Consider the following 26,341-nt stretch of genomic DNA (forward strand, 5'->3'; position numbering starts at 1 on the left):
AAGCAGTAAAGCACCATCCGTCTTGACTGTATGAAACCCCAAATTGTCTCAACCTCCTCTCCACCAACCACCACCCCGCCTTTCCCTTCTTCTCGAAGCAATATTGTGTTAGTGTTTTAATCATTATTTTTGAAAGATCGTTTTTTCTTGTCATTCACTGAATGTGTTTTCTTTTAAAGAGGACAACACTCCTGTGGTGGGTTGGTGGTATTCTGGGTGGCTTAAGGTGAGGGTCACTTTGTTTTCATAACCCTCCCTCTCTCCTTCCCCCACCACCAACCCCCTCCTCCCCGTGTGCCATCAGTCTCGGTCCCTCGGCGGTGACTCTCCGCAATCCGTCTGCTGGGATTGCGGCTGCAGTCGCTCATCTGCGGGCGGTCCGTTGCGAGAGCCCAGGCAAACGGGGGAGGGGGGCAACTATACTTTAAAATGCGTTCAGTGTGCGGTGCACACGCGTTATCACTTCCGTGTCAAGGGATTTCAGCAGCAGTCTGCCACTAGCGGCTCGCTACAACCGCCTCTGACTCCCGAATACCGTTTTGTGCTCTCACCTTTCTTGCGTCGCTCACCGAGATCAATGGCCGAGGATAGGAGAAACCGGGATAAGGATGACGATCTCCCGGTGTATCTGGCTAGACCAGGCACGACTGCCCAGGTACCAAGACAGAAGTATGGGGGCATGTTCTGCTCGGTGGAAGGAGCGTACGAGAGCAAGACTTTGGATTTCGATGCGCTCAGCGTCGGTCGCAGGAGTTCTCGGAGCTCGCGGAGCTCCGGTCAGCACGGCCCGTCCCGGGACACCGAGGCTTCCAGCGATACGGCCAGCGTGGCGAGCGAGAGCTCGGGGCCGGCTGACAATCCGGGGGTGCAAATCACAATAGCGGGCGGCAAGGAAAGGCTGCAAAACCGAGATGACCTGCAGGTAATCATCCCTCTCCCACCCACCTCTCTATCTGCTACCGTATCAAGCTACCCCGGAGTAAACATACCGGGGAACACCGGATACTCGCTAAACTTTTACACCGTTGCATTTAAGGCTTTCTTTTGCGAAATTAGACTTATTAATTAATAATTGCTGCTGATCAAGGATATTTTGATACGAGATGTCTTCCGGTTTGCTTTGCTGGTTGTCAAAGATCTGAATCATATTCGTGATGTATGTTGTTACTGATAGTGAATTGTATGACTTCGACAGGGATCGATAATAATGAAATGAGGTGCTGCGGATAGTTGACAGTTGATTCAGTCTGCGACCCGTGGTCCCGGTAGCCGGGTCAGGCTACTCCTATTGAACAGGAGTAATCACTGGAATGTGTAAAGTCATCTCAGGACATTCAATCACAAGGCATTAAAGGCAAATTTCTGGGCGATAGGCCAGAGATTTTCAGACGTGTCCTGAGAGACTTTCTTTTCATTCTCCGGAGTGGATAGTGGTCAGTTCAGTGTTAATTTGTCTGCTGGTTCTGATTGCGTGTTTAGACATTCTTTGGGAAATCAAAACGCGTCGGTTTGCCACGGTGTGATTGTAGAGGTGGCTGTGGCTCCACACACAAAGAACGGGCGGCGGGTTGCAGTTTGCGCTGATGCGGGAGGGAACCGGGGTTGGTGCAGGGGCTGGGCGGACGCTCGGTGTCAGCGCTCGGCTCCCAGGTGCGCCCAGGCAAAGGAAGTAGAGCCACGGTGTGGCGGCAGCCTGGAACTGCACTGCGGTAGTGGAATGCGGTTCTCTCTCGGTGACCCCTTGCAACCGTACTCTCGGCTCTTCAACTTACTGCGGGGTATATTGTTAGCCAGTTTTGCACTTGCCTCGCGCCTTCACCACTTAATCCTCAAACTGCAAAGCGCATAAAATCTATGTTGTTTTTGCGTTTACAAGCGATTTAGCGGACTGATTAAAACGGCCGATAGTTATTTGAAAGTGTATGCAAATTGCTGTAAGTGCAAGTTGTGGCCACATTCCTATTGTTTCAACTGCTGCTCCGAAAGGACCACAGACCGTACTCATTGTATCAACAGGTCTATTGCTCGATGCAATAACAGCAACTTGCCCGAAATCTGGGTGGCTTGTGAGTCGACAGCCCTTCAATCGAGCTTTGCGAGCGAGGCCAGATAGGGCTGGCGAAAATAAAGCGACTTTCGAGAACGTTGGCTGCCATCTCTCTATTTGACTGGTTGATTGGTGTAGTTATAAGGCCACCCCTGAATTTTGATATTTTAATTGCAGCTGTTTATTTGTATTTTAACTAGCTGTCTGTTTCCCTAACTTGATTCTGTGCTGCCTGAGATTAGAGATTCATATTTCCATATAATAGAGGAAGCTGTTTCGACCCAATGAATCTACGATTCTTCTCAGAGCAATCTCATTCCTCCTGATTTTTCCTTGTGATCTATTCTCCCAACTTTCCCATTAACTTCTCCTCCCCTCATAATTCTTCCACCCTCCTACACACTCAGGGTAGTTTATAGTAGCTGGTTAACTCAGCCTTAGGATATGGGAGGAAACCGGAGCTCCCAGAAGAAACCCATGCAGTAACAGGGCGAGCATACAAACTCTACACAAATAGCAATCGAGGTCATGATCACCATCAAGCTTCTGGCCCTGTGAGGCAGCAACATCACCAAAGATGCCCCACGTGAAAATGCTGCGAAGTGGAGAGTGTGTTTGGCCAAGTAAGATGAAAAGACATGATAAAATGTGTAAAAAAAATTGTCTTTCCAAGGCAGGTGGTGAGTGGTGTTAGGAAATGGGACATACTTGAGGAGTGCCCTTTTTCTGTCTGTTGATTGTCTGGAAGAACATGTTGTAAAATGGAGCCCTGAGACACTGTTGAGAGCCTTAGTGGTGAGATGGTCGAAAGGTGGAAACTTGGAGTCCCTATGATGAATATTGACTACAACACTCAAGATCGATAACATTCAATGCAGCAAATAATCCACTGAAGGATCTCAGTAGATCGAGCAGCATCTAAGATGCAGCTTGACTGGTTGAATTCATCCAGCAGATTGTCTGTTGCTCCAGATTCCAGCATCTTCAGGCTCGTGTGTCTTCGATAAAAACACCATCAGATTCAGCTTCATCCACTCCTGAGGGAAAGGTTTGGTTTTGAATTATGAGGCCATTATACAGAATTATACAGACATATCCATCCCATAGCTACTAAAGATTAACTTTTATGAAACTGAAGGCTGATTTTAACCTTAAGATGCATTGAGAACGGGATAGGTTGGGGGTAGAAGCCTCATCAGCTGAGTGGGGTGTGGGAAGGACACCTGATATGTTAGTGCAATACTTCTTGGCAGGGGCTTAATTCAGCCCCTCCGTTGAGATATCTGACAGATCTTTAGGCAGAGCAGACACAGTGGAAGCATTCATGCATCAACATTGACTCAGGAGTTTAAAGGCCAATTGCAGGTCCTCCCCAGTTTATGAACATCTAACCTATGAACCGGTGTGATAGACAAAGATTGAGTTCCCAGCTGTTGAAGGGCTGAGGGCATCTTTTGCAGGTGAGAATGCAGCATTTCTACATGCCTTCACTTATCACACCGCTGAACTGCAACAAGCAGGGGCTGGGTCTGAGCGCAGTAGAGCTTGGAGCCCTCAGAGCCTCACTAACTGTCTCACTAAGTCAGTGAGACTGGCTGGTGGCTGCTCTACCTGTGCCTGCTGGTTCTGCAATGACAGTTGTTCCTCTGATCCCCTTCCACACACTTTTCATTAACTTACAACTTACAAACAGTTTGTAGCAGTCCTCAGAAACAGAATCCTATCATTACATGTGGACTGCTTGTACAAGCATTGCCTGCTCATATTATGTTAAATTTTAAAACTATCTTCATTTAAAAATTATCCTTTCCTGATTTTGAAACCGTTTTCTCCCTTCCTGACACAAGTTTCTTTCCTGAAATGCTGAGCATTTATTTGCCTCCACAGATGCTGCTTGATCTGCTGAGTTCCTCCCAACAGTTTGCTTTCTTGCTCCCATCTTTTTGTACGTTTGATGGTCCCACTTGTGCCTTTTATTCACCCTTCTCATCCATCATTGAGGTTCTATCTTCAATCTCTGTTTCTTACTTAAAGTGTTGTGTCTTTGAAACAGTGTCTGCTGGGATAAAAGTATATTCAACATCTTTCCACACAAGGCATGGTCTGATCTACCAATTCCTCCACTATGCTTGGTTCTGTTCTTCTACCCAGAGAGCTTGGCAACATTATGTGCTCTCAAGGCTTTATGTTGCTTGGTGGAGTTACAGCAGTGGGAATTTCAGTCAGAGAACAGCAAGAGTGGGTGCTATGAGATGTTGAAGAGGGAAAGGCTAGCTGATCTATCCAGCAGACTATATTATTGTGATGTTATTTGTATCATGTCAAGAGATTTGCTTCCCTTGGAATCTCTAAAACTGGATGAAATCCTCAAGGACAATTGGTGGACATGTAATATTCCACCTAGATAATTAAATGTAATTCAGAAGACCACATTGAGTATTGGTTTTAGTCTCTTGTTTGGTGGCTCATTTGATTTAATGTGAACATGGTACAGGCCCGGGGGAATAATTGAGCAGCTACACATGAGGACAACTATAGAAGATGTTTGAGCAAAACCTGTTAGAGTAGGAAAGATCACAATCACTGTGCTGTGGGCAGGAGGTGCAATTATACTGGAACTACCTTTTTTTCATCATGCTGTAAATAGTTTAGCACATTTAAAGATGGCAAGTATGGCAGGAGTATAAATAGTTACTTTCTTAAACACAAAGCATCATTCATAAACATTACACATAGTACTTTGATTCACCCAGAGAGTCATGCTTCTTTAAACACTGTATTTATTGTAGCATCTAGGTTATATAAAAAAATGTGATCTTTCTTCCAATAGAGCATTCCAATATGTTTTAAAGTACAGTAACTATATTTTGTGATGGTAAAGGTATTGATGTTTATATTTCATTAACACCTCTGCTTTATTGTACCCACATGTTGCACCATCTTCTGTCTCAAGGGAAGGCTCAGATAGCTCAAAGAAGTACAATTAAGTTACTTAAGGCCATAGACAGGTATCCTTTCAGTACTACAGGGAAAGAATCTGTAAGATTTATGGTGGGAAGATCTTTCTTCAAATATAACCAGAAGGCATTCTAGTCAATTAGAACTATAGAGTTATAGAGCAATATTGCACAGATACAAGTCCTTTGGTCTCTTACGTTCATGCTGACCACAACGCCCAACCAATTAGTCCTGATTTCTTGCACTTAACTTAAATACCTCTAAGCTCATCCCTTCATTTGCTTCTTGAATGATACTATTGTATCTGCCTCAGCCTCTTCCTCTAGCAGCTCATTCCTTATACTCATATCTTATACTTGTCCTCGATACCTTTCTTAAACAATAGAACATAATTGGCCAACTTCTGGTCTTTGGGAACTCCTCAATAACCAACAATGAAGCAAATATCTCTGCAAAGGTCTCTGCAATTTTATCTCTAGTCTCCCACAAAGTCTGAGGATGCTCTTGGTGAGGCTCTAGGGATCAACTCACCTTAATGCACTACTTGATCTGCAAATTAGTCCTTCTGGTTAATGTGAATGTTCTCCAAACCATCTCCACTTGCATTCTTTATTTCTGGAGCAATCATGAGTTTCTCTGTAGTCATACCAGAGAACATAGAGCATAGGCAGTACAGCACAGGAACATGCCATTCAGCCCACAGTGTTGAGCCAAAGCAGCTAAAAAGCAAATCAAAAACACCCAAACACTAATCCATTCTACCTACAATATGTTCATAACCCTCTATCTTCCTTTTGTGCCTATCCAAACGTCTCTTAAAAGCCTCCAATGTATTTGCCTCTACCATCACACCAGGCAGTGCATTCCAGACACCCACAATTCTCTAGACTAAAAAACTTACCCCCTTGCAGCCCCCTTGAACCTACCCACTCTCACCTTCAATGGATGTTCTCTGATATTAGACATTTCAACTCTGGGAACCAGATACTCTCTGTCCACTCTATCCATGCCTTTCATAATCTTGTAAACCTTTCAGATCTCCTCTCAGCCTCCACCGCTCCAGAGAAACAACCCAAGCTTATCCAGCCTCTTGTGATAGCACATGTCCTCTCAGCCAGGCAGCATCCCAGTAAACCTCTTCTGCACCCTCACCAAAGCCTCAAATTCCTTCCTATAGCAGGGCAACCAGAACTGTGTGCAATACTCCAGATGTGGCCTAACCAATGTTTTATAAAGTTGCAAGATAACCTCTTAATTTATGAACTCAATGCCTCAACTAATAAAAACAAACATTCCATAAGCCTTGTTAATCACCTTACGAATTATGAGTTATGAGTTAAGAACTAGGATCCCAAGATCTCTCTGTTCAGCAACACTGTTAAGGATCTTGCCCTTATCAGTGTACTGTTTCCTTGCATTTGTCCTACCAAGATGCAACATCTCGCATTTGTCTCGGTTAAACTCCATCGGCCATTTCCCGGCCCATCCCTGCAACTGATCTATATCATGCTACCAGCCTTCTACACCACCTGCAAACTTACGAACACACCTGTTTATATTTTCATCCAGGTTACGTATATACATCACAAACAGCAAAGGTGCCTGTTGAACACCACTAATTACAGACCTCCAGCTCCAATATCGACCGCTATCCTCTGTCTTCTATATGGAAGCCAGTTCTGAAACCAAACAGCCAATTCGCTGTGGACCCCATGCGTCTTAATCTTCTGTATTAGACTCTCATGAGGGACTTTGTCAAACGCCTTAATAAAATCCATGTAGAAAACATTCATAAAGAAAAATATTTGTTAAAAATCCCACCCCTCTTGAGAAATAAAGAGGCCACCTCTTTACCCTTAATATTGCTGCAGAACTTCTTGACCTTACCTATCAGATCCCTCTCATACGCTCTTTATGCCTTCATGATTTCCCCATAAGAGTATTCCTAATTGTCTTTTAGCTTTCAAGGAATTCAATCATTCCTGATGTCCTATATTCAATATATGCTTACTACTTTTCCTCGAGGAGGGCCTCAACTCTCATCTGCCACAGCTCCATAATCTGGCCATGTTTACCCTTAACCCTAACATGCAGTTCCTGGACTTTTGATATCACACTCTTAAAAGCCTCCCACTTGCTACTTGTTCCTTTCATTTCGAACAAGCTCACCCAATTGGCCCATGCTAGATCCTGCCTAATTCCCATAAAATTTGCCCTGCCCCAGTTAGGACTCTGACCTGTGGAATTGCCCTATCAATCACTATCTTAAGAGTAATAGCTGATTTATTTATTTAGAACTACAGTGGGGAGCAGGCCCTCCAGCCCAACGAGCCGCATTGCCCAACAACCCACCTATTTAATCCTAGCCTAATCACAGGACAATATACAGTGAACAATTAACCTGTTAACCGGTACATTTTCTGATTGTGGGAGGAAACCGGAGCACTCGGAGAGAACCCAAGCCCTCACGGGAGGGCTGTATAAACTTCTGAAAGTTGAACTTTGAACTGCTACACCCTGAGCTGTAATAGCGTCACGCTGACCGCTAGAGGCACGGTGCTCCCTGACTGCCAGTTCAGTTACTTGTTCTGTCCTGTCCCCTTGGAGAAGGGGCAATACTGCACCCTCCCGAGTTATATATTCAATGCATATAATAATTTGTATTACACAGCAAGCCGAGGGTTTGGTCCAATATTACTAATTATCTTTAACTATTTTGTTTTTCGCTGCCTGGTTGTCTGCTCATTGTTCATGGAAATTCTGCAGCGGGATTAGGGGAATATGGACAACTGACAGTGTAGGCAAAATCACTGTGTATGCAGGAAATGTGAAGAAGTATGGCGTTATTCACATCTTTGCATAAAAATTGAGTATTTTTTAAATGATGAGAGTTGAGATAATGTTGATGTTTCAAGGGACTTAGAGACTAAAATGGAAATGCAGCAAGGAGTCGGAAACACAAATAACATGCCATATTTTATCTTAAGGAGGATTGGAATATAAGAGTAACAAAGTTTTATTGTAGCTGCCCCTAGCACATTGTTAGTTTTCATTGGTTGTTAACGCAAACGACGCATTTCACTGTATGTTGCGATGTACATGTAATAAAGAAATATACCTGAATCTGGAGTTCTGGAAAAAAACTCAGCAGCTTGGATACCCTCTGTGGAAAGAGAAATGGATTCATCATTTCATATTGAAGACACTTAATTTGCAATTATGTTTTCAAATAATTTACTACTAGTAATATAAACTATTATGATATTATATATAATGTTATAAAGATTCATAACACATGTATTATAATTACTGACATAATATTAACTAGATATAAAGGCCTTCATGAGACTACTCTTGGACATTTGTTCAGAGGTCCTGTACTCTGCACATGGAAAAAGATATACTTGCCTGAGAGTGCAGGTTCATCAGACTGATTCCAGGATTGGCAGAATTGTTCTATGAGGAGAGATTCAGTAGAAGCAGCCAGTGCTCTCTGGAGTTTAGCGGAATGAGATATCTAATTGAACCTAACAAAGTTCCTTGATGAAAAATCACGAATCAGAGCCACAGACTTAGCATATGGGGTTCTAATTTTATTTGGACTGAGATGGAGGGATACATCTTAAACTGAGGGTGATGAAGTTTGGGATTTTCTGCCTCAAGGGGCTGTGGAGCCTTGCTTCTTTGCAAACTAAAGTTAATAGAATCCTGGATTTTAAGGATTTCAATGAACATGGGAGTTGTTTGGGAAATCATAGAAAATTAGCCTTGATCTTAACAAAAGTGAGCAGAGGCTTGTATGGCCTAATGGCCTACTTCTGCTCCAATTTGTTAGATTCCTGTGAAAAAGGGACAACAGTAATATACATATGCTTTGTATTATGATTTCCAGAGAAAAATGTTTGAAAGGCTTGACAAGTGTGTGATAGCTATCAATAAACACATTTTGCATTATAAGTCATGGAAGGAGATAGAAGAACTGAGCATCACTATGTCCATTCCAGTTCTTCAACAATAACCCAAACAGGCTGAAAGCAGAACAGACTGCTCTTACAGAACTGCCAAATGAAATACCTGCAGCATAACAGTAAAAATGTGAACCAGGGCATTACACATATAAGGTGTAGAACGAGAGATAGACAGAGAGAGAGGTGTAGGTAGAAAATTTAGGAACCACATGTCCAGGATTGGATAACGTCAAGAACAATAAAGGATTGCAATTATCACAACAGGGCAGAGAACTGAGAGATCGTTTGCACTTTAGAAGGTTGTTACAAGCCAGTCTCATTGACATGATTCTGAAGTTGCATCCAACTTCAACCAGGCAAAGATGCCAGGCCTCATTTTCTTAATGCACTTCATGAATCTTTTGGGTTTTGAAATGAGCCCATCAATTTAAAGACCACATTTTTTGAAAATTTCACTTCTAGATTCCTTTTAGGATAAATTCAAATTTTTCAAGCCATAATGAGACTTGTAATCCGATATTGAACAGCACTGCAGATCCAATAATGCACCTTTAAGCAATTAAAATAAGATATAAAATTCTGAGGGGTTTTGACAGAATGTTTCCTCCTGTGGGAGAATCCAGAACTGTTTAAAAATTAAAGAGTCGCCATATAAAAAGTTAAAGCTAGACTTTTTGTCTCAGAAGGTCATAACTCTAATTCATTTCTTGGCATGTTTGCATATTATGCTGTACTCAATCATCAGGGATGGTGTGACAGAGGAAGTCCATCACACTGTTATTTTACACTCATGAGGTTGCTCTTGAGTTAATGGTTACAAAGAACAAATACAGAAGTTTTGAAGGTAAAGCTGGGAAACACATTCATTCTGTCTCATCTTTTGGTGTATTTCATGTGGGTATATGGTGGATATTCAAAAGCCCATGGCTCTTTTTCAATCATTCAGCTTTGAAGTATGAGCATCTTTGCCAAAACCAGCACTTACTGACTATTCTGATAGACCTTGTGAGGAAGATATCAAACTGTTGTTTTGAACTGCTGCAGTGCTTCTACCATGGTGTTGGGAGGGAGTTCCAGACCTTTCACATAGCAATGATTCAAGTTCTGGTGATACTTATCCAAGTCAGGCTGGAGATGAAATCTGTAAGTGATGATGTACTCCAGTGACTACCTTTGCCCATCTCGATGACTATCAGAAATGCTGTTGGAGTTCCCTTGGTGAACATCTCTTTAGGAGGGTGAACAGGGCTACTTGGCTTTTGCTGGAGTTGAATTCAATTCATCCAGGCAAGTAAAAAGTAATGCCTCACAGTTCTGACTGGTGCCTTTCGGTGGTAGAAAGACTTTGATTCATTTGCTGCAAGATAATCATTCTCTGATCTGCTCTTCTGAAAACAGTATTATGTGGTTCATCCAGGTGAGTTTCTGATAGATTATTGACACGTAGTGTGCTTATGCCAATAATAATGTGATTGTGTAGATGGTTGGACTCTTTCCTGTTGGAGATAATAATGCCTGTCATGCTTACAGCACAGATACTATTTACCTCTTATGAGCCCTTGCCTGATGCTGTCTCAGTCTTGTTTCATGGGTAGCCACTGCTTCTTTAATTTTACAGTTGTTTGTTTTTAATTCATTTGTAACTTGGATGTCATTCTAAATAACTGAGACATTATTTTAAATGTAGTCACTGTGTTTTTAGTAATTGAATTGCCAGTATCCTGTCATGCACTGAATGGAGCAGCAGTGCAAGCGCATTGTCCTTGGCAGCAACAATCAAGGTCAAATAATAATAAATAATCCACATTCTGGCCTTTCTTGAAGTGTGGGTGTGGGCTGATTCATTTGCTGAGAAGCTCTAATGAAATTGAACATTGAGTGAATATTTCTACTGCTTATATTCCAAAGGAAGCAAGGTCACTTTGCAGCTGTAGATGGTTGTGCCTTGAGGAACTCCTGCAGTAATGTTCTGGGGCTGAAATAACTGTCCCCCATCAACAACAAATATCTTCCTTTCTGTGACATACAACCCCAGCCACTGGAATGGTTTTGATTCTTGATTCCAAAGAGACCAGGGCTCTTTGAGGCCACACTCAGTTAAATGTCACCGTGTAAATACATCCATTAATATTAGTCAATGAACATCACAGCTGTGATTCCATGATACGTGACTGCCTATTGAGGTTTCTGTAATTAGAATAGTTTCAGAAAGTAGGCCAACTGATTGAGGTCCACTGCGTAATCCGCCCTGCTCTGCTGGGGGAGAAGCTGACAGCGATGCAGGTGGATGCTATCCTGGTGTCATGGATTCTTGATTACCTGACTGGCAGACCACAGTACGTGTGCTTGCAACACTGTGTGTCTGACAGAGTGATCAGCAGCACTGGGGCTCCACAGGGGACTGTCTTGTCTACCTTTCTCTTCACCATTTACACCTCGGACTTCAACTACTGCACAGAGTCTTGTATTCTTCAAAAGTTTTCTGATGACTCTGCCATAGTTGGATGCATCAGCAAGGGAGATGAGGCTGAGTACAGGGCTACTGTAGGAAACTTTGTCACATGGTGTGAGCAGAATTATCCGCAGCTTAATGTGAAAAAGACTAAGGAGCTGGTGGTAGACCTGAGGAGAGCTAAGGCACCGGTGACCCCTGTTTCCATCTAGGGAGTCAGTGTGGACATGGTGGAGGATTACAAATATCTGGGGATACGAATTGACAATAAACTGGACTGGTCAAGGAATACTGAGGCTGTCTACAAGGAGGGTCAGAGCCGTCTCTATTTCCTGAGGAGACTGAGGTCCTTTAACATCTGCCAGACGATGCTGAGGATGTTCTACGAGTCTGTGGTGGCCAGTGCTATCATGTTTGCTGTTGTGTGCTGGGGCAGCAGGCTGAGGGTAGCAGACACCAACAGAATCAACAAACTCATTCGTAAGGCCAGTGATATTGTGGGGATGGAACTGGACTCTCTGATGGTGGTGTCTGAAAAGAGTTGCATGCCATCTTGGACAATGTCTCCCATCCACTACATAATGTACTGGTTGGGCACAGGAGTACATTCAGCCAGAGACTCATTCCACCGAGGTGCAACACAGAGCGTCATAGGAAGTCATTCCTGCCTGTGGCCATCAAACTTTACAACTCCTCCCTTGGAGGGTCAGACACCCTGAGCCAATAGGCTGGTCCTGGACTTATTTCCTGGTATAATTTACATATTACTATTTAATTATTTATGGTGCAACTGTAACGAAAACCAAATTCCCCCAGGATCAATAAAGTATGACTATGACTATGTAACAAATAAATCACCATTAAAACTAACACTGGTGGCCACACAGTTGGCTTTGATAGGTGCATTTTTAATGCCTGCAATTAGATTGATAATTGTGATTTGGATCCAGCTTTGTTGCCTGAGACAAGGGTTAATGCAAACAGTCAATATTAATATAATATAATAGCAATATTATGCCACCACTCCAGGTGGCAATAGAATGGGTATGATTATACAGTCGGCCCTCTGTATCCGCAGGGGATTGGTTCCGGGATCCACCGTGGATGCCAAAATTTGCGGATGCTCAAGTCCCTTATATAAAATGGCATAGTATTTGCATATAACCTATGCACATCCTCCCGTATACTTAAAATCATCACTGGATTAATTATAATACCTAATACAATGTAAATAGTTGTTATACTGTATTGTTTAGGGAACAATGACAAGAAAAAAGGTTTGTACATGTTCAGTACAGACGCAACCATCATAGCTCTTCGGGAACGATGATGCTGCCTCAGAAAAAATAGCATTCAGCGTTTGTTTTGCAGGGAGCCGTTATAGAGGCAGAGCGCACCCCGAGCAGCGAGATTAGCAAACAACGAAAACAGCGTTCAGTGTTTGTTTTGCAGGGAGCCGTTATAGAGGCAGCGCGCACCCCGAGCAGCGAGAGTAGCAAACAACGAAAACAGCGTTCAGTGTTTGTTTTGCAGCGAGCTGATATAGAGGCGGCACGCACGCCATAGTTTTGAACTGCGTCAGATTTTCGCTACAATTGACAGTGCTGCAATGATTGCAGAAAAGTATGACTTTAATTTTGAAAGGGCACATAGGTTTAGGGCAGGTTTGCAGGATATTTTGAGTGCTTACAAAGAACTGTATGATAGAAAAATGCGTGAGTCTTCCAGTGTGTTCGCTGTCTTCCCGATTCTGGTAAGTGAAACTACACTGTACTGTACATACATTATTTTTACTTTATGTGTATTTTTCATATCGTTCCTGCTTTTACTATATATTAATGTTATTTTAGGTTTTATGTGTTACTTGGTATGATATTCCGCTAAAGATAGCAGAATCAAAGGTTGTGGGGATAAGGCAGGAACTGGATACTGATAGTGGATGATCAGCCATGATCACAGTGAATGGCGGTGCTGGCTCGAAGGGCTGAGTGGCCTACTCCTGCACCTATTGTCTATTATCTATTGTCTATTGTCTATTTGGTAGGTTAAATTTTGGGTCTGGGAATGCTCAAAAATTTTTCCCATATAAATTAATGGTAATTGCTCCTTTGCTTTACGCCATTTCCACTCCACTTTCGGATAGCGGGGGAAACCTCTACAGTATTTTCGACCCGCGGTTCGTTGAATCCGCAGATACAGAGGGTCGACTGTATTGCATTGTTACAAATGACAGCAGATTGGTTAGCAGAAGGTCTGCAGAGGTTCCTGAAGCAAATGGTTATGCTGGTGCTCTGTGATCTTGGACACTGGCAACCTGAGAAAATCCCAAGTACAAGGATCCATTTGGCACATACAGTCAACCCTCCGTATCCGCGGGTTCTGGGTGCTGATGTTGTGTGGTGAAGAAATGTGAAGATCAGGAACTAAGTAGTACCTCTACTATAGTGATCACAAAATACTTGACAAATCAAATCAGCTCTAGTAATGTGGAGTGAGGTTCTTGGAGGGCATTCAAGATAGCTTTATTTTAATCTACAAACACTGTATATGTCAAGGAAGAAGTTGTATTAGATCTTAAACTGAACATTTGTGATGGTATTGGGTTTGCTGACCACGGAATTCTAAACTCAAACAAAGATCTTAAGTCCTGCTCGATATAGATAGCTATGGGCGCTCTCACTAAGGGGAGATTATATTATAACTACTCCATCTTCTAAGACCAGTTCACTTCTCAGTTTATCCTCTATGATGAGTTTAACAGCCAATACCCACTATTTGAGTGGTGTGTTCCCTCTCCCTACCAAGGAGGAGATTCAGTGCCTAATAAAAAAATATTCACCCTCTTGGAAGTTTTCATGTTTTATTGTTTTACAGCATTGAATCACAATGGATTTAAATTGGCTTTTTTGACACTGATCGAAAAATCTTGTGTCAAAGTGAAAGCAGAACTTTATAAAGTGATATAAATTAATTACAAATATAAAACAAAATAATTGATTGCTAAAGTATTCACCCCCTTCCAGTCAGTATTTAGTAGATGCACCTTTGTCAGCAATTATAGCCTTGAGTCTGTGTGGATAGGTCTCTACCAGCTTTGCAAATCTGGACACTGAAAATTTTCCCCATTCTTCTTTACGAAACTGCTCAAGCTCTGTCAGATTGCATGGGGATCATGAGTGAATAACCCTTTTCAAGTCCAACCACAAATTCTCAATTGGATTGAGGTCTGGACTCTGACTTGACCACTCCTGGACATTAACTTTGTTGCTTTTAAGCCATTCCCGTGTAACTTTGGCTTTATGCTTGAGGTCATTGTCTTGCTGCAAAACATATCTTCTCCCAAGTCGCAGTTCTCTTGCCGATTGCATCAGGTTTTTCTCCAGGATTTCACTGTATTTTGCCACATCCATTTTACCTTCTACCTTCGCAGGCCTTCCAGAGCCTGCTGCAGTGAAGCATCCCCATAGCATGATGCAGCCACCACCATGCTTTACAGTAGGGATGGTGTGTTTTTGATGATGTGCACTGTTTGGCTTACACCAGACATAGTGTTTAAACTGATGGACAAAAACTTCAGACCATAGAACCTTCTTCCATCTGACTTCGGAGTCTAGCAAACTCTAGCCAAGATTTCATGTGAGTTTTTTTTCAACAGGGGCTTTCTCTTTGCCACTCTTCCATAAATCTGCGACTAGTGAAGCACCCGGGCAACAGTTGTTGTTTGCACAGTCTCTCCCATCTCAGCCACTGAAGGTTGTAACTCTTCCAGAGATGTCATAAGTCTCTTGGTGGCCTCCGTCACTTGTTCCCTTCTTGCATGGCCACTCAGTTTTTGAAGATGGCCTGCTCTCGGCAGATTGACAGCTGTGCCAAATTCTTTACATTTCTTGATGATTGACTTAACTGTATTCCAAGGGATATTCTGTGACTTGGAAATTTTCTTGTATCCACCTCTTGACTTGTGCTTCTCAACAACTTTTTCATAGAGTTGCTTGGAGAGTGTTCTTTTGACTTCATGGTGCAGCTTTTACCAGCAGTTGGACCTTCCAGATACAGGTTTATTTTTACTACAATCAATTGAAACATCTTCACTACACACGGGTGATCTCCATTTAACTAATTATGTGACATCTAAATCCAATTGGCTGCACCAGTGATGATTTGGTGTGTCATATTAAAGGGGAGGGGGGAGGTAAATACTTATACAATCAATAATTTTGTGTTTTATATTTGTATTTATATTTGTAATCACTTTGTAGAGATCTGTTTTCACTTTGACACAAAAGAGTCTTTTTCTGTTGATCAGTGTCAAAAAAAACCCAAATTAAATCCACTATGATTCAATGTTGTGAAATAATAACACATGAAAACTTCTGGCGGGAGGGGAGGGGTGAATACTTTTTATAGGCACTGTACTTCCAGCTAACAAAGTAATTTAAACACAGTTTATTGACTTTCAGTGATATATGTTTAAATCTAAACAACATTCTTAAAGTACATTTAAAACTCACAAAAGACTTCTATCTTATAAAAGTTCTTAAATTATAAACAATTTCTAAAACACAAAGGATTTTTGAAATTCAACTACAATTTCTGAAATGACCTACCCTCCAGCTGCCGACGAACCAGTCATCTGTCACAGAAATTGAAGACAGAGGAATGAATTCTAATTCCTCCTGTGTTTTTATCATTCTCTTGATGTTCCTGGACCATTTCTCAAAAGCCCAGACTGCTCTCTATATTCATACTGTTTTTTTGCCACTTGTTTGACTTTACACACGTGTGATTTTTTTTTCAGATACTTCTTAACACAAGTGGTCTAAAAGTTTCTGGAGACAGAGATCCCAGGTACTCACAATTAATCCTGTGAAGCTGACTCTTAGAGAATACAAATCTTACAACTATTAATACATGAGCTATTTGATGTGCTAAGTGATAAAATCAATCTGCTCTGCAAGTTTCCTTGAACTAAATAACTTAGCCATTGTTTGAAAATGCAAACACGAGGAAATCTGCAGATGCTGGAATTTCAAGCAACACACATAAAAGTTGCTAGTGAACACAGCAGGCCAGGCATCGTCTCTAGGAAGAGATACAGTCGACGTTACGGGCTGAGACCCTTCGTCAGGACTGTCCTGACGAATGGTCTCAGCCCAAAACGTTGACTGTACCTCTTCCTAGAGATGCTGCCTGGCCTGCTGTGTTCACTAGCAACTTTTATGTGTGTAACTTAGCCATTGTTGTCTACTTTAAAACAAGCCCAATTAAATAACCCCATTGTTTTACAGTGCAACACTTGAGCAGTAAGCAAAGTACAGTGGGTCAGCAAGTCTGCTCTATAGACAGTGTTTGTTTGCAAAGCTGTACTTTTAGCTGATTTCTATTTGGTATTCTGATACCAATAATACCATCTGCATAAATTTCTTCCCAGAATCTAGTGATTCTGGACTCTGGGATTAATTGTCTAGGTTTTTTCCCTTTACTTTGTTAAAGATTGGACCTGACTGAGAAGAATTAACAGAACTTTCCAGCTTCTGTGTTTTCCCAGAAAACTTTAACTGAGTAAGTGCTACCTAGTCTGTTCTGTCAGACCATGTGATTTTATCAATCAAATATACAAACTGTTCTTGTAACATTATGTATAACACAAACAGCAAGCAGTATTGGTAGGCCTTGTGGTCCTACTTGGTGCATTGTAAGAGTACTACATATGTAATATATGCCTATAGCCAAATAGTAACGGAATAGTAAACTCATTCAAATAGTTCTGCCTTGTGACAATATAACACTTTATAGACCTTGGAGGCACTAGGATTATATCACTGTTTCCAAAGAACTTGCATCAGAATAGGTAAAAAAAAAGTTACAGGAGTGTTGCATTCCCCAGGGATAGCTATCTTTAACCTCCTGGTAAGTCCTTTAAAATTCTATAACATAAAACACAAGGCAGATTGCTTGAATATAAAAATCAAATGTGTAAACCACAATAGTATAATGCCATCACAGTACAAACTATTCATGACTGATTAAGGGCAGATTGGAGATCTTGGTAGATGCAATAGTCTTTGGGACTGAAATTTATAAAATGCTTATCCATTTTAATTCACCAGTGAGGAAAACATTTTTATTTTATCTTATCTCTGGCTGCAGTGCATCTTTCCGTCTTCACAGATCTATTTCTGAAACATTTAGAATGTAAATCAGTAATGCAGAAAATTGCCTTGTTACCTTGACATTTGACAATGGAGTAGAATACTAGCCATGGTTGGAGAAATGGAAATGTGTAAAATCTTTGTAGTAAGTATATTAATACTCTTGTTGGCCATAAAGGGAGAGTGCAATGAGATATCCATCTAATATAGAAAAGTCTTCATTAAAAAATGAATGGCTTGTCACAATGTTTTAGTCTAACTGTTTCAATATCAAGTTTCCAGGAGTGGAACCATTCATTAACATAACAGTGTTTATACTTTTATACTCAAGTGCAGAGGGACCCATTTCAAGAGATTCCTCTGTTAGTTCACCTTCAATATCTGGGCTGGAATCTTTCGGTTTTGTTAGGGTGTCATTAATCATTTCTGCAAGTGTTTCTTTGCATTCCCATGTATCTATGCCCATTTCATATGCAATGTGGTCAAAGTGAATGTTTTTGTGGACAGGAACAATCACTTCACCAGAGGCAAGCATTAAGTGTTTTAGTGTATTACTTCAAAAATGACTGAGGGTTAAGAGCCATTTGATGATACTGTATTTGGATTAGAATTATCATTGCTTGCATATCTTCTTAATCTAATATTCTCAGAGTAATTAAATGTAGGGGTGTCTAAGCCAGATGAGACAATTTCCATAGTAAATGCGACTTTGTCTGCTAAAAAGCAAATAGTAAGTAAGGCAGCACTGAGGAGTATTATAAGCACAAATACTAAAAGTAAAGTATGGCAAAAGCCACATTTCTCCTTGGAACTTGAATCTGTCTTACTCTGAAAACAACAATGCCTTCTGAGTGCATTATTTGGGCAAAGTGTCTATCAGATCTTCCTCAGGTGAACAGGAATTTTTGGATTTTGTTTTAGATCTAAACGTGTTTCATCCTTTCAATAGATAGATAGATATTTTATTGATCCCAAAAGAAATTATAGTGTCACAGTAGCATTACAAGTGCACAAATATACAAATATACAAGTATTAGAAGAGAAGTAAGAAAGAATGAAAAATAAGATACCTGAAACAGTCTAACAGGAGGGGGTCATCACTCTCCCAGCTACAGGTTGACTCATTATGGAGCCAAATGGCCGAGGTTAAGAATTACCTTATATCATGCTCTGGAGTGGCGTAGATGTCTTAGTCTGTTACTAAACGTGCTCCCCTGTTCAGCCAAGGTGGCATGCAGAAAGCGAGAAACATTATCCAGAATTGCTAGTGTTTTCTGTCAGGTCCTTTGTTCTACCACAGATTCCAATGTGTCCAGTTTGACTCCTATAACAGAGCCAGCCTTTCTAATCAACGTTGAGCCTGTTGGCATCACCTGTGTTGATGTCATTGCCCCAGCACACCACTGCGTAGAAGATTGTACTGGCGACAACGAACTGGTAGAACACATGGAGGAGAGGCCTGCATATTTCAAAGGACCTGAGTCTTTTCAGAAAGTAGATGCAACTCTGGCCCTTCTTGTACATTGCCTCTGTGTTGATGTTCCACTCAAGTCTGTCATCCAGGTGCACTTCCAGGTTCTTGTAAGTCCTCACTAACAATAGTAACTGGGAGTTGTGCAGGCTTAGTCTTCTGAAAGTCCATCATCATCTCCTCTGTCTTACTGATAAAGATGATTCAGCCTGCACCATTTGACAAAGTCCACCACCAGATCCCTGTATTTATCCTCCCATCTTCCTTTTATACACCCAACTATTGCTGAGTCATCAGAGAATTTCTGCAGGTGACCTGACTCAGTGTTGTACACATCTCACTCCCTCCCCTTCGGGCTGTAGGGATCTTGTGGTGAACCATTGTACTGGTCCAATATAAGGGTTCCAGTCATTCTGGAGGAATACTAAATCCTGCTGGGGCAGGTTTGATGTTACCTATAGTGACTGGTTTACTTATAGTCTTGTTTTCCCTCCTGGTCTTGAGTACCACAGAGCTATCATTGATAACCAGAGGAATAAGACAAGGAGGTTTCCATCTCAGAAATTAGGGTCGGAATTGTTCTTATGAAATTTGCTTTCTTGGATCCAGTCGCCTTCTTCTGGTATCTAAACTTTCTTATCAGGTTCTTTGCTTTCTCTTGAATTCCCATAAACTCGAGAATCTCAAGTCCTTGAGAAGAATTGTATTTGGTGTAGGTAATGGTTGGTCTGAGTTGGTGATCAGGGGTTTATTTAGGTGGACATTGTACATTAAGGAATAAGGGGAACATTCTTCTGTACTCCTACTTTTGCAATTAGCATACAGTTTGCAGACTTCAGGGACAAGTATAGCTGTCTTTGGCCTCAAGACCAGTTTTGCCAGGCCTCTGTAATCCCTTGGTTCTTTCACTCCACCGTGCCACTCACTTGTGGCTGGAATGGAGTACTGTACTCCCCTTGTATGCCTGTTTGTTCACCTGTGGACTGAAAGTCTTTACCACTGAAGGAAAACCCTCAGTCGGTGTATATGCAGGCTGGGGTGCCAGCATATCGCAATATGGAGTTTTGGAGTACTGTGACAATTGCAGTATCACTACCAGAAGTTGTGGAAACAAACCACGGATATCCCATACAACGGTCAAGGATTAAAAGAATATACTTATTAGGCTTCTGATAAGCTGGGATGCTGGAATGGGCCTCTGCAATTAATTTGCCAAACCTGCATTGGTGCAGTTGGTTTTGTTTGTCTTATAGGAGGTGGTCTTGTGACTGATTGCTCCTTTATTATAGGCCAGACATTCTTTACTATTTGCAATAGATTGCTTACAATCACTCAGTACGTAACGCCACCAGTATAACATGGTGTAGTCGGGCCGCCACAATGGATAATTTTGTATGCGTGGTTTTTCTCCCACCATGAATGTCTCCAAATGTTTGGATGTACATGTGATAAATAAATGAACGGGCGTCTGAATCCTTGCTGGGCTTCATGAAACAGTGCTTCCTGCTTGTGAGCAGGAGGTACTTGCTTCTGTATCTTTTTTAGGGTGGCATACCGAAACCTTACTTCACCATCAGCTTCATATTTACGATAAACTGTGTTGGAATCCTTTGGAATTGGGTTTAGTAGAATCTTGGAGAAATCTTGAAACATCGTTCTGGTTATTTATTTTATTTGTTGCTGAGGTATTACCAAAACCCTGGCCTCCCTTACCATAATAAGATTCATTCTGACAGCTTGGTTTACTTGTTCATTGGCTCATTTATTACCATAGCTGAGTAAAGGGCCTGCACCAAGTCCCAGAATGTGAAACACCTGTGCTATTAGACGAGTCAATAATAATTCATCAATATTCTTGCACATGGACAAATGTGGAAGCAGTTTACCTCCATGTGTTCTGCATCCAGTAGATGAGCAGATTGGAAGATTTCTTTCTACACATTCCTAACATAATTAGTCAGTTCATATCAAGACAAGTTCTGTTGTGTTTACTTGTCTTAAACACAATTCTAGGGTTTTAGCCCCTGCAAATTGTGCTGCATGATTCGCCAAAGGATGAGCTTGCAATTCGCGTGGTTCAAATTCGGTTTCTGAAAAAAAAATCCTTTTATAATCCCTGCTCCTGCCTCTAATTGAGGGGACCCATCTTTCTGGATTTTCAATTCTGATCCATCACAGTACCGCATTTGAGAATAGAGCTTTAAAGGATGCCCTGCTACATTAGGTTGTGGAGAAGATGGTTCTGCATCTTCCATGACAGGTAAGGACTGTAAGTCATAGCTCTCAGGAATGTATTCCCTCTTTAAGGTAGCATCTTGTAAAAGTGTTTGCCATTTTCATATCTGGTTACGGTAGCTCTCCGTTCATTTGTTGGTAATTTGTGACTGTTTTTCAGAGCTGAAGACTGTTTGTATAATAATTTGTTTGTCCCTTTGCAGTGGTCTTACTGCATGAAATGTATAAAATGCCATAGTAAGACATCATTCTAAGGCAGTAAATTCCTGTACGGTTGGGGTGAGATTATATAAGGCAGAGTGTATGGGGGCTTGTGTTTCTTCTCACTCATTATAGCAGATGGCTACACTTGTTTTTGAGAAATACAAACTTGCAGAAGCAGAGATTTTGTTAGGTCACTTACCTGGAGGTCTATTGCTTGCTGAACTGCATTCATCAGTTTCAGTAGTGCCTCATAATTTTCTGGAGTATAAAAACAAAAGGTTTTTCATTTTTCAGTGTGCATCTGTCATATAATGATTTTGACAATTGACCTTAGCCAGGTATGAAAGCTCTAGCACAGGGGTTCCCAACCTTTTTTTATGCCATGGAGTCTTCTCATTAACTGAGGGGTCTGTGAACTCCAGTTTGGAAGCCCCCTGCTGTAGCATAATTCAATAGGCCTGGGGTTGATTGAGCCTTTTAGTCTCTTTGGATAACCTACAATAGCAGCATTTTGTCTAGATTTACAGTTTAAACCATATCCCTGATTGGTAATTGTCATGCCTAGGAAATTCACTTCTATTTAACAGAATTGAGCTTTTTAACGTCAATTACATAGCCTCTGTCTGTCAACTTTTAATGATAGTCTCAGTCTGTGTTAAATGTTCATCCAGTGTGTTGGCTGTGAAGTATATGTCATCAATGTACGCACAAATATCTGGTATTCCCTGTAGAGCCTCAATGATTCCTACAAAAACTATCTGTGGACTATTACAAGAACCTGGTGGACGTCTGTTCCACTGATATTGTGGGCCATCGGGTGCTGTAAAGGCTGTGTAATATCTGTCACTTTCAAGAATTAAGTATGACCGATTGTCCATTGGCCAGATCTATGCAAGGTTAATATTTCTTATGAGTCAATCCCTGCAACATTTGTTGTAATGACTTTTGCTGGGCTGAATTAGGTTCTGTGTGTTTATTCACTGTTATGTAGTCAATGACCAGGATGATCAGAGTAGTTAGGACATTATTGTAGGTGCTTATAATATTTGTACAAAATATGTTTCAATTTCACACTGATCATTTTATCCTGATGATAACCAAGCCATTTCTGAATACGTATGTCTTGTTCATCTGCTGCAGTTGCATCGGCTGTTGGTTTGATTATAGTACAAATCCAACAGGAAGCATCCGGTGTTACTTTAGAAGTGCTAGTTTGTTACCATCTGGGGCAAACTAGTGTAACAACTTTACTGGTACTTCTATTGTATGTTTAATCCTGTATATCTGTACGGGAAGTTGGGCATTGTACCTTGGTTCCCTGTCGACTTCCCTAGTTTATCACTGTGAATACTATCAAGATTTAGCATTGAAATGTCTGTACCTGTATCAAGAAGACAGGGTCGTACAGTGGGATTTGGTCAGTCGATGTGCATTCTAAACCTATGGTGTGATCTGTCCCTTCATCATTCCAGTCTCTAACTTAAACATTAACATATTCACCATGTTCAATTTGAGGAGCAGTTGGGGTGGCATGCCATATCTCAGATATTTTATTAACACATTGATAATATTGACCAGCATTTGCCTGTGCACTACTGGAAGCAGAATGTTGGCCATTTTCTAGTACGAGGTGTAGCGCTGCAGCACTTGTTGAGCGCACACTGAATTGGACTACCGCTAAATAATCACTCTTTATAAAAAATATAGTTTGGGTTCAACGTGACCACATTGGGCATCAACTGTGATTTTATTTAATTCATTTACAGGATGTGGGTGTCACCAGCTAAGCTAGCATTTATTGCCCATCCCTAGTTGCCCTTGAGAAGAAGCTGTCTTCTTGAACTGCTGCAATTCCTGAGTGTAGGTACACCCACGGTATTGGGTTTGCTGACGCTGAAGTTCTAAACTCAAGTGAAGATTTTAAGCCCTATCCAATATAGATAGGTATGGGTAATCCCACTAAAGGGAGGTTATGCCGTGACTATCCCATCTTCAAAGACTAGTTCACTTCCCTGTTTATCCTCCACCCCAAGTTTAGCTGCGAGTACTTGATTAGTGATGGGTCCCCTCTCCATACCAAGGAGGAGATACTTCCAGCTAACAAAGTAGTTCAAATGCAGTGTTCTTTTATTTTCAGTGAGACATTTTTAAACACAGCAACATCTTTAAAACACATTAAAACCTACAAATGATTTCTTTCTTATAAAAGATTTCCAAATTACAAACCATTTCTAAACCACAAATGATTTCCAAAACACAGATATAATTCCTATAACCTAAAACATACATATGAGCTGCTGATGAACTAGTCATCTGTCACCGAAACTGAAGGCAGAAGAATGAATTCTAATTCATCTTGTGCTTCTGTCATTCTTCTTTATGTTCTTAGGCCATTCCTAGAAAGTCTGGACTGCTCTCTCCATTTATACTGTTTCTTTGCCAATTGGGTGCTTTCACACACACATGATATTTTCAGATATCTTTTAAAACAAATAATCTTAAACCATCTTGAGATAGAGATCCTGGGTACCCAGAATTAATAGAACATACATAGAACATAGGACATAGAACAGTACAGCACAGTACAAGCCATTTGGCTCACAATGTTGTGCTGACCCTTAAGCCCTGCCTCCCATATAACCCCTCCCCCACCTTAAATTCCTCCATATACCTGTATAGTAGTCTCGTAAATTTCACTAGTGTATCTGCCTCCACCACTGACTCAGGCAGTGCATTCCACGCACCAACCACTCTCTGAGTAAAAAACCTTCCTCTGATATCCCCCTTGAACTTCCCACCCCTTACCTTAAAGCCATGTATTGAGCAGTGGTTCCCTATGGAAGAGGCGCTGGCTGTCCTCCTTATTTTAATGCTGTGAAGCTGACTCCTTGAGTAAGAAATCTTCCAACTATTAATAGATGGGCCATTTGATGTACTTAGCCAGTGTTCTCTAGTTTGAAATAAGCCCAATTAAATAACCCATTGGCTTACACTGCAGCTCTTGAGCAGTAAGCCCAGGTGCTGTGGGTCAGCAAGTCTCATCTTTAGACAGTGCCTGTTTGCAATGCTGTCCTTTCAATTTAAAACTGATTACTGCTTACCATTTACATTAAGAACTGAAGACTGGCTCCCGTTTACGACAAGAAGCTAAAAAAGAATATTGTTTGGAAGTTTAATTTCCTCTAAAACAACCCTTGGATCTGCTGCTAATGTTTAGAGAGCTGAGCTTGGCAAAATGTAAGAGCTGTTTGAGCCTGAACAGTGAATATCGATCACACATTATACAATGGAACAGATAGTAACCCTGCAATGAAGGAGCCCTTGAGACAAATATGATTATACAAAGCTAAAGATAATTTGGTTCAGTCTGCAAAATGTATCTTAAATGTGAATAAAACAACTTCATAAACCAATATGGTCCAAGCAGTTCATTACCCAACTCTGTCCAGGCAATTCATTAACGGACTCTAATGAGACAAATGTAAATCAGTGCAAAAATAAGAATAATTTTGTAGTTATTAAAAATCCTATAGAAATGTGAACCTTAAATGAAGAAGTTAAAGCTAGAATTAGATTAAAGGGAAAAATGTTAGTGTTGCCAAACTTGATGGAAAGTCTGAGAGTGAGAGAGAGAGAGCAAGAGGGAGAGGATAGAGGAGGGGTGGCAGGGGTTGATCTGTACAAGAGTTGGCCTGACGTCAAAATCAGTAATGGAAGAAATGCTAGAATCTTTTCTTAAGAAGGCAAATACAGGGCATTGAAACCCATAATGTGATGGGTAGATCCAGTGGGAATTTATGAACAGTGAATTATGTTTGACAACTGTGATTTGTGAGGCTTTAACTACAAGTACAAATAAGTGATCACAAAAGGAATTGATTGTTAGGGATGAGATTACAGAGTACCTGGAGGCACGTGACAAGATAGGCCAAAGCCTGCAAGGTTTCCTGAAAGGAAAATCCTGCCTGACAAACATAATGCAGTTCTTTGAGTAAATTACAAGCAGGGTAGACAAAGGAGATGCAGTAGACGTGGTGGACTCGGAGTTTCAAAAGGCCTTTGACAAGATGCTGCACATGAGGCTGCTTAGCAAGATAAGAGCCCATGGAATTATAGGGAAGTTACAAGTGTGGATGGAACATTGGCTGGTTGGCAGAAAACAGAAAGTGGGAATAAAGGGATCCTATTCTGGCTGGCTGCTGGTTACAAGTGGAGTTCCGCAGGGGTCAGTGTTGGGACTGCTGCTTTTTACAACATATGTCAATTATTTGGACTATGGTATTAATGGATTTGTGGCTAAATTATTTTTTTTTAATTATGAGGACACTCAGTCCTTGTTTATTGTCATTTAGAAATGCATGCATGCATTAAGAAATTATATAATGTTCCTCCAGAGTGATATCACAAAAAAAAGGACAAACCAAAGCCTAACACTGACAAGACCACATAATTATAACACATAGTTACAGCAGTGCAAAGCAATACCGTAATTTGATAAAGAACAGACCATGGAAACGGTAAAAATGTCTCAAAGTTCCGATCGACTCCCGATAGTCCCCGATAGCAGGCGTCAGAAGGAAGAAACTATCTCTGCCATAAACCTCCAGGCACCGACAACTGTCGATGCATTGGAAGTACCCGACTCCAGCCAACTCTGAGTCTGTCCGAAAACTTCGAGCCTCCGACCAGCCCTTCAACACCGAGCACTGAGCATCATCTCTGCCGAGCACTTCGACCCCGTCCAGGCCACCGAGCAACAAGCAAAGCCGAGGACTCGGGGCCTTCCCCTCCGGAGATTCAAGATCACACAGTAACAGCGGCAGCGAAAAAGGCATTTCAGAAGTTTCACCAGAT

At 41.3% G+C, this 26,341-nt stretch overlaps 1 protein-coding gene across 2 annotated transcripts in view; it reads left to right on the forward strand.

The window, feature by feature from the left end:
* The first annotated feature begins 436 nt into the window (after positions 1-436).
* LOC134349410 (dihydropyrimidinase-related protein 3-like) overlaps positions 437-26,341 on the forward strand; it is a 226,137-nt gene continuing 200,232 nt past the window's right edge. The window contains exon 1 of one of the 2 annotated variants that reach the window (XM_063053672.1): positions 437-922. In XM_063053672.1, the coding sequence (XP_062909742.1) occupies positions 578-922 (345 nt within the window). In that variant the 5' untranslated portion in view covers positions 437-577. The remainder of the gene's footprint in view (positions 923-26,341) is intronic. The other variant, XM_063053674.1, reaches the window with a different exon arrangement.

Source organism: Mobula hypostoma, chromosome 7, assembly GCF_963921235.1.
Source record: "Mobula hypostoma chromosome 7, sMobHyp1.1, whole genome shotgun sequence".
Lineage (NCBI taxonomy): Eukaryota > Metazoa > Chordata > Chondrichthyes > Myliobatiformes > Myliobatidae > Mobula > Mobula hypostoma.